Genomic DNA, 9,964 nt, shown 5'->3' on the forward strand with positions numbered 1-9,964 from the left:
TTCCTGACAGCTTTCCTACCTGGTGATTAGCTTTGTAGCTCATTTGCCATGTATGACTAGAGAAGAATACAGTCCTCAAACTCCATATTAAGTGCCAGTAGTATATTACTTCTCTAGCACTCCATCAGCTTCCAAGTAGCTAACTTTGTCTGTAGGACACAGCAACTAGGTAAGCAGTATCAGAGATGCTTCCAATCAGTTTTGCTTATGCGTCTTTATTAATCATAAATAAACAGCCAAATTTACAAGCATCTGTGCACCTTCTCACATTCCCCCTCAAGTTATGCTTGCTTCCGAGGCAGCAAACTCTTTGAGACAGGGACCATGTTTCCATATGACCTCTGCACATATATGAGGCAATGAAGCCATAATCCTGCTTTGGGATTTCTGGATCCTGCTGGAGCACTAATAAACTCCCTGAAGCACAACGACATCTGTAGTGTCCTCTCTACCATCCCACTCCTAAGAGCTGGGCATCCAGGAAAAGACCAAATTCTAGTTTCACCAAGCAATACTCTCAGATTTCTTTGGGAGGTACCTGTATCCTTCATTCTGACTAATGGATCTTTCACTGCAGATGAACATTGTACAGCAACAATCCTGAAATGAGATTATTTCCTGTGGCTGGGGTAAGTCTCCCGCAGGCTACCAGCAAGAGTTGAAGCTACAGCAATAGTTTGCAAACACACTGCAGTGGTATTGTCACAGTTTTCAAATGGCAACAGGCAACGGACTGGCTTTCCAGCTTGAAGTAATAATTGGTACTAATAATTGAAGGAGTTTTCCTTAATGCTCTTAGATAAGTTTAATCTCTTTTTTAAAATAAATGTGATGAGATGGTGTCTTGCCCGAACACAAGCTGCTGCCGTATGAACAGTTGTCCCAATCAGCTCCCAACGGATTAGGGATTTGTTCTATGTCCTTTCGTTTGGAATTAGACACCCCACTGAATTCCAGTCTCAAAGGCTTTGCACCATCTGTGGTCTCCAAGCCCATTAATCAGACCCGGGCTGTCAGAACAGGGTCATATTTTCTGTGGAAAGAGGAAAGGGGATGCAAATAAGGAGTCACATTCTGTTCTCTCTAGTCTGTGTCCTATCTGGCCATTTCCACGGCAGCGTGCAGTAACAAGTTGGACAACATAGTGCAAAGTGCTTCCGTATTTGGAAGGAAAAGGCTGGCCCAGTTCTGCCTCCTGAGTAGTCCAAGAATTCGTTACTTCTGACACACAGAGAGGGATTAAAACCACAGGCAAACATGTGCCACGACTGCCATTTAAATACTTCTGTTAGCCTTTTCCAGGAAACTGCGTCCTCCGCCACGGTGAGCTGATTGCCACACACAGTCATCCTGCAACCTTGCTGACATGCAGTCCATCTTGTAATTGCCCCATTTATTCCAACTGGCCAGCTTGTAAAACGGGATTACTTTGCAGCATAACAAATCCAGGCTCTAAGGCCTCAACCCAAGGACCAGCCCCAGGCATGCTTACCCATATGGTGTTTAAGAGAAAATCCACAGCCTAAGAAAAGGAACCATTTCGTTCCAGTCTGTCTCTCTCATACACCTTTTTCAATGCTTTTTAGTTAGGTGAGAGTTGCCACTCCAAGCACAGAAAAAGAACAGCACAGTTTCTTCAGTGTGGTTCAAATCATACTCATGTAAAGAAAGAAAGAAACAAGCATGATTCTATTTCCCATCTCTACTTCAGGTATTTCAAAGAGGGAGCCAGTTCTTATCCTGGCTTCACTGAGGTGGCCACCTAGGGAACTGCAGAGACACCACCCTCACAGTGCATTCAAGTTCCATAATAAATGTGATTAACCTTCTTTCAACTTGAAGGTGGAGCCCACCCCTGTGGCAGGTTTTCAACTATCTGCTGGCAAGGGAGGTTTTTCAAAGTTTCTTCTCAACAAATTCTTCTGAACTCCCATATAAGAAAAACATTTTTTCATAACTAGGTTATACTCATTCTGAGACTCTGTAGACAAAACTTGGAAGCATAAAAATGTAAACAATGTTAAACAGGATTTGCCTGGAAGCTTCAGTAAATAACTACTATATTTTACTGTATAAAAAATATTTGCTCTCTCTCCTTTCTGACCCTCTAGCAACTTGCCAGTATCTGTGCCACATAGCCTACCTACATGTGCTGACAATATATGAAGCAACTTTTGACTAATATTTAAAATAGCGACTTCTTGAAACCAAAATAAAAAGAAAATTAGAGTCAGGGGGGCGGGGGGGTGACGTAAACAGTTTTACCAGTAAGCTTTTTGACTAGCAATGTAATTTTGAATATAAAATGCTTAAAGGGAATGGAAAAAAACTGCAGCATCAGAGCTTACATTAAACTGACTGGAGCCCAACAGTTCAGAGTTATGACTAAAGCTGCCTGCTTATTACAATATGTTGTGTAAATAGACTCCAACTATTAAGTAAAATAAATCTGCTGTACAGGATTTGAGTTATGACCTTTCCAGGAATTAGGTTTTTAAGACAAGCTGCAAAACCCTTAAAAACCAACTAGCCAGCCCTGCCAGGACTGGGAAGGAACTGCTGAGCAGACCCAGCAGTGCTGCCACGTGCCACCTGCACAGCCGCTGAGCGCTCAGGGCATGTGAGAAGGGCCAGATCTTCACGGCTCCATCTCGTGCCAAACTTTCACTGTCCTGCTACAGGAGGAGCCACAGGCACAGATATGTGGGGCAGCATTAGCAACGCCAGGCCCTGGAGGAGACAGGATCTGCCATGAGGCCTCTAATCCCTGGCAAACAATACTGATTGAAAGCATCATAAAATCGAGATCAATCTTTTAAGACAGCGAGCTAAGAGCCTTGAAGCTACACGTGGGTGGGAAGGTAAGCTCCTCTAGAAAATTACTTCCTTCATCCCATGGCTGCAGTAATAAATAACTCGTATTTTAGCGTTAACTGATCTCTCAGGTAGTTTGCAGTTTTCCTCTGAAGAATTCAAATGTTAAAAAAAATGAAGACTTATGAGACAGAGGAAAGCTCCCTGCTAGAGAGAGGCAATCACTCCAGCAGTCTACAGCAAAGGAAGCAGGTATGCACGTGTAACTGACTGACGTGATAAACCAGAATTCGAACCCAGAATGCAAACCGGATTGCTCGTTCTGCAGTTTTTCTCCAAGGTACATTTTACACGCACATACTACATTTCGCCTGTAGTCCATCCCAAAATGCCTCAGAAATTCAAGTCACTTAACTCATCACCAAGATAATAATCTTCAAGTTGAGAGAGAGCACCAAAGCAGTAAAAATTGAAAGAACAGCATGTTGGGCTCATGCCCTTGTGCAAACTTCCTTGAGCAAAGTGTCAGAAGCACTTAAAGTAGGCAAGGTTTTGACTTTTAAAGGTTGCAACAGGTTTCAAAGGCTGCCTCAGAAAGCTGGACATAAAGTAAGACCATGTGAGTCCCAGCACATCTACTCCTGAAGCCAAAAAGTAGAGCTCTTGGGAGCTCATCTGCTTCAAATGCAGCGTTTACACTCAAGCAAACTTACAAATAATAGAGAATATTCTGAAAAGCTTAAGATAAATTGTGTTCCAGCCAAAAAAAAAAAAAAAAATCCACATAGTCAGGAACAACCTCTTTTCAGTCCTATAAATCTGTAGGAAGTTTATTTGAAGTTTCCTTTCTTAAAGGAAACTTCCTTCATTCTTTTTAAAACCTCTAGCTAAATGTGTGATGAGATCTCTCTCCCTCTCTCTGAAATTGCCACCTGTAATGCACCTGGGTAGGATACACCATCTCTGTGGCCCCACCTTTACCATTCAGGATGCATTTATCTCCCAAACGAGAGACAATAGAGACAATTAGCCTATTACACTCAGTCCATGCTCAGGATTTCTGAGGTTGACAGAAGGGGCACCACATGACAGCACAGGGCACCTAGTAGGGGGTTGGGTGGCTTTCTGGCCATTTGTGTAAGTGGGCAGTGCTGGAGTTTAATCCCAGCTAAATCCCATTAGTGCTTCTTAAGAGGTGAATTGTGTACAGTGGCAAGGAGCAGTGAATCAGGCTGAATATTCTATTTTGAGGCAACATGAGGTCAACTCCTTCTCCTCTCTAACAATTTCTGTACAACTGAGCGGCTTAACTGCAGTGAGTTTTGATAAGGACTGTAGTGACAGGAGAGTGACAGACACCTCCCTAAAAGATCTTTCCTGCAAAGACTTCATTGGCACTCGCTAAACAATTTAACATACACACATGCAGAGGAATCACTTCATCTATTGCTGAAATACTGCTGTGTATGGCCTACAACATAGCAACCCCTAAACAATACACACAACAAACCGGGATTTTAAATTAGAATAGTTGAATGTGAATTAGCTAATCCACATGAACATTTTTTTCTTTGAAGGATAACATACTAAACACTAGCACATAAACTATTTTCACCAGTAATATTTCAGTAACTACAAAGGAATGTCTTTCATGGATAAAGTCAAGCTTTTTAGAAACATATGCTGACGTAATAATTCATATGTTGAGGGAGACAGAACTAGACCTTCTACAAATAAACTTCAGAAATGTATTGGCTGAGTATGAGATATGCATAATATGTGCCAGAGATGAGGCGAGAACAAGGAGAAAAGGCTCACTCTGCCAGACACTTCATTGTATGCTTGTTTAATCAGGTACTTTTTATGACTTGTAACTGTTTGCTTTCATCACTATTCAGCAAGATTTGAATAATTTGTAACATTTAGGATTTCAGCATCAAATTGGAACTTCAGTCTTAACTCTGTCCTTGTGCAGAACACAGCATCATTGTTTCTAATGTTTCAGTAAACAGATTTGAAGTGACCCAAGAAAGGGGAAAATGAGAAAGCTCAGTGCTGTGCCTGAGATTACTCAATCTAGGGATCATAATCATGCATAGGACTTCAGTCCTGAGAAATACCTTTTATTTTTTTCAAATGTCCTTGCCTCTCACCAGCTATGACACACTAGAATATGGTCTAATTCCTTCTTTGGTCAAAATCTTTAAACACTGTCTTTAGATTTCAGTTTTATCTGAAGCTGTGGCTGACAAACATTGTTCTGGCAGAATGACTATGATCTACTCTTGCAAAAAGATGGACTCACGAGCATACAATGAATTGTTTATGACAGTGGATCACAGCAGGAAAAAAAGCACAGAATTTAGGAAGGCAGCCACCCAAGTAATTACATCTTGGAGGTGGCAAAGAGCAGCAGTACTAACCATGAACCATGGTGTCAAAATCCAGCAGCCTTTGTTTTACCAGTTAAGAGGCAAAAGACAGGGGAAACAGCACAAACCATGCTACCTTGCAATCCTTATCTTGTTTCTGTTTCACTGGCTAATGCAGCTTCCAAATCTATTGTGATCCTCAGCCACCCACTCACTATTTACACCAAAGGAAATGGAGAGATTCACTGAATTATCTACATAAGGTGACTGGTCACGACAGACTTTTAGTCTGAGCAGGTACAGCTGTTTTTTATATATTAGTTTTTATTTAACAGGGGCTTGGGCTACCATCTCCCTGTGAGTATTAAATAACATCTTTAATCGTAATCAATGTTACCATATACAGTACATTGCCTATCTGAAATCCCACTATTAGATTTCCACAAAATCTGTTGTGTGAAACTCCATTTGCCCATTGGACACACTTTGTGTTCATCACAACAGCCCAGCTATGAAGCGCCACCAGAATCATAGATTTAAACTAGATTTACATGACTCTTCCAGCAGAAACCATAACATCACTACAATTTAATAGGACAAGTGTTAAAAACACTCTGTAAGACCCAACCCACAGGCCTACAGTACCCAACCTGTAAGCATCTATGGCTGATTTCCATCTTTATATTCTAAGAAATGAAATACAAAGCCAGCCAACAGCATCGACCTCCATATACAGCTACAAGAGACAGAGACTGTATCATACTGGGGAGTACAGAGAAAATTGTAATCCCAGATTTGTCTCAAAAGAGACTGAAAAGCATATCTTCCGCTAATGCAAAACTCAGTCTGTTCTGCAATGTAGTTGACTGTAGGAATAAATCAGCACTTGAGAAATCTATCTTCTAGACTGCAGGTGTGGAGAAACAAGTACAAAACCACCCCTATTCTTGGCTGTTGCTTCTGACTACTACAGCAATAACAACCACCAGTGAGTAATCATACCATTACTTACACTTTCATATGCTGAAGGGTGCTACCGCTGTTCTAGAAAATACTGATTTTTTTAAATCCAGATCCCTGTATTTTGCCACCCTTTGAATTTACTCTATATTTATTATATATTTATCAAATCTCTTTAACAATCAACCTTTCCTTCCATGGTATTGGCACTGGGTTTTGCTGATAGTAAAGTAAAACTAGGGAAAGATCAGACTGTATTGAAACCATCCCTTCCAGAGAAAGTATGGGATATTAAAGTCATTCCTTAGTTCAGCAGATACAGAATACAAAGATGATTCTAAAAATGCAGACTGAGATTGAAAAAAATCGACACATTCTGTGTACCTTCATATTTATTCCCTTGTGGGGTCAGTTATTTTTCTAGTCACTGATAGTAGCTGGTCTCTGAGCGATGCAGTGACCACACTCCTTCCTAGGACTATTCTGTTGACAGTGCAGACAAGAAAGTCCATCTCACTATTTTATCACTGCACTGATTCAGCTAGCTAGCCAAAACACAGTTTCAAGAAAAAGCTGGTATATATAACTCAATAACACTCCAGGAACAGTTTTACTGTGAATGAAAGTAGCAGCATCATCAACTCTCACTCACCTCGGGTGCATTTAACTTCCTATGTAGTTAACTAGACATCACCAAATACTTGTGGTGCAGCACATTGCTGATAATGGAAGATGACAAACTGCTTGAACCAGACTTTGCTTGACTTACTGCTAATTAAAGTCACCTCTGCTTCTTGAAGAGATCTTCTTCAAAAGTTTAAATCTAGAAGTCCTAAGAGTGGCCATAGTATCTCTGCTCAATAAATCCTTGTGGGCTGTGGAAGCTGTAAGTCCAGTAGGAAAGCAGATGGACTAGGTGGATTTTTGGTTCTAATAAGCTTTTACAACCTAAGGTACAGATTTTTCTTCTTTATTATCACTCACTCTTTTGCTTACTTAATATTGCCCTTACAAACCCCTATCACAGATAATTGAGGGGTAACTGCAGTTAAAGCACATACTATGGATTCATTTTGAGCAAAACAACGAACAGTTTGGGTGTTACTGGGTGGACATATACAAGAAGCTTGCAAAGCCTGTTTTACTGTCTGTGTGATCATCAATGTCAACATCCCTTGCAAGCTGGGCACAATTCATATTTGAATGAGGCTCCTATCCCACGTAATTCCACTTTGTTCTCCAAATACATTATCTGTGGGGGGTTTTTTTGTTATTTGTTTGGTTTTTGGTTGTTTGGGTTTGGTTGGTTGGTTGTGTTTTTTTTTTTTTTTTTAAACACAGACGCTTGGCAACTCATGGTTTTAATTGAATTGTTTTTCACTGCTCTAAGTGAATAAATGGAGTTACGAGTGGGACTTTTCTACAACTTCTATGTCTTAAAAGAAAGTCTTCATCTCTGTTATACTACAGCCTTTTACACAGAGACTGGCTTTCTAGACAAGAGAATATACTATGCTTTGCACAATGACATATAGTCAAAAGTCACATAGCTGAGACAATAATGTCTCAGACTTCACTCTTTTCCAAAATATCCATCAGGAAATACTACTAGCACTTGAAGAACACTAAATAAAACCAACAAGTTCTGCCATTTAGTATGTAACACCTATTATTCTTCGCATTCAAATTGTTCTATGAGAAAGGATGAGTAATTATTAAACACTAACTGTGGTTTCAGGGATTGAGAGTTTTTAAGATATATAAGTGTAACCAGAAGGTGGTATTTTTTAGCTCTGAACAGCTCTCACGAGGAAGATTATCACAGAAAACTGAGTTTCTTGGGTAATAATGTATTTCTTATGGCATGGTATTTATTACATTTAAAAGCTTTTATCTATTACCTTTTTTATAAATAAATGTTCATTGTCAATTACCCATGAGACATACAACAACCACTTACCTCTGAGTCTGAAATATTTCAGATGGTTGGCAATAGCCTGCTCAACAGATTCATCGGGGCAGATCTTAACTCCACTGGGAAACAGAACGGACCGCTTCCTCCGCAACAGCAAACGCTTGCTGACCTGTTCAGCCTCCACAATGCCATTGAGCTTTTTCAGCTCAGGAGGCAGAGAAGGGTTTGCCAACTGCCAGCCACTGAGCTGAGGGCTTGGTGAACCATCTTTAGCCTGCCCTCCTCCTGTAGCTGAATAACCTTCTGCTGTAAAATTAAAATCATACGTAAATTTCTCAGATGAGATAGCGATGGAATCATATGTATCTTAATGCCATTGCTCTAGTCTCTGAAGGACATTAATTGTGCTTTTTTTCTGTTAACAAAACCTGTCAGTATGACCGTACTATTATAAACTTAAGCTCTTTACAGCAACCCATCAAATGATAACATTACTTAAAGCCCTGAACACAAAACATTAGCGTTCAAAGGGTTAAGTTCCCTTCTTTGATTTGGCTTAAGTCAATGGGACTATATTTATGAATAAACATGTACTTAGAAGCTTTCAGGGCCAGGAATGAAATAAGTAATTAATTAATTAACAAGTCTCCTTATTCCATGCTTTCCATTAGGAATATTTATATCCCTTGCATCAAAAAAGGTGCTTGAACTGCCAGCTAGCAAGGACACCTTTCACCACTATGAGGTGGGTCCCAACCTGACTGAAGCAGGGGGAAAAAAAAAAAAAAAAAAAAGCCTCATGAGCCTTAGCTTTGTAAAAATTCCCTCTTACATTAGTTTTTCCACATCATCCAGAGGAAACTTTACAGCTGAGAGAACGTATCTATCTGGTTTTAGTTTGACAGTCTCTATCCTCCACAGTCAGCAGTCACCTGACCAGAAATTAGTTAATTCAACTTTCTTTTTTCACTTTCAACCCAAAAAATACGACAGAAGAAGAATCACAATTAATCATTTATTAGAGAAAGAACAGTAACAAGTGCATTGCGTTTTTCATCTCTCAGATTATGAGCTTATTCTGCAACCTCAAAGTAAATAGCACCTTTGACTTTGATGACTGAAAGATGAAGAACATGGTTATTTTGAATGGTATATTAAATAGTCAGGTCTACTGCAGAAGACCTTCACCACATGGTACATCAGAAGGAAAAGGGAACATCAAAAAAGGTCCCTAAGGCAAAAGCCCAATCTTTATCCAAACTGACACATCTTCAGCATGCATAAGCAGAAGACTGAACCTCACTTTTTAAGATTCAATACAAAATTATGAAAGGAAAAAGCATCAAGTAAAACATTTATCAGTAATTAATGTCTCCCAAAGTTGGAAAAACTTGTCTCCTGTAGCTACATTCTACATTCAAAACACAAATGTACAGAAATACCTCCTGGAAATCATTCTAAATATTCCATATTTACACTCACATCATGGCACAGATTTGACTAAACATGTATCTGTATTAGTCCCCTTTGTTATAATTAAAGCAGAGAGGTATTTGTATTTCTACACACTGCCAAAGGTAAACTTTGAAAACAAGAATATTAGTCAGATTTCTGCATTACCTGCAACTATTTGAAGATCACCTTTAATCACTCCCAAAACCGGAAGGCAAAGAAATATTTTCCAAATGAAGCCAAACATACTTATTTGTGTCAAAAAAACCAATATGCAAGGAAAAAAAAGCAAATCCCTTTTAGACGAGCTGTTGTCTTTAACGTATCCTTGAACCAACCAAGAGCATTGCCCTTCTTGAAAACGTCTTGACTTCACATGTAATTACCTTCAGAAAAAAACATTAGGTAAAAAAAGTCAACCAAGACATCCTGGAAATAGTGTTGGTTGGTT

At 39.6% G+C, this 9,964-nt stretch overlaps 1 protein-coding gene across 1 annotated transcript in view; it reads right to left on the reverse strand.

The window, feature by feature from the left end:
- The window catches only part of IMPG2 (interphotoreceptor matrix proteoglycan 2), a 59,100-nt gene extending 49,340 nt beyond the window's left edge, over nt 1-9,760 (reverse strand). Inside the window, exons 1-2 of the mRNA XM_065653063.1 lie at nt 9,682-9,760; nt 8,107-8,367 (exon numbers count right to left, since the gene is read on the reverse strand). Of these exons, the coding sequence (XP_065509135.1) occupies nt 8,107-8,367; nt 9,682-9,760 (340 nt within the window). The remainder of the gene's footprint in view (nt 1-8,106; nt 8,368-9,681) is intronic.
- Nucleotides 9,761-9,964: the final 204 nt, after the last annotated feature.

Source organism: Caloenas nicobarica, chromosome 1 (genome assembly GCF_036013445.1).
Source record: "Caloenas nicobarica isolate bCalNic1 chromosome 1, bCalNic1.hap1, whole genome shotgun sequence".
Taxonomy (NCBI): Eukaryota; Metazoa; Chordata; class Aves; order Columbiformes; family Columbidae; genus Caloenas; species Caloenas nicobarica.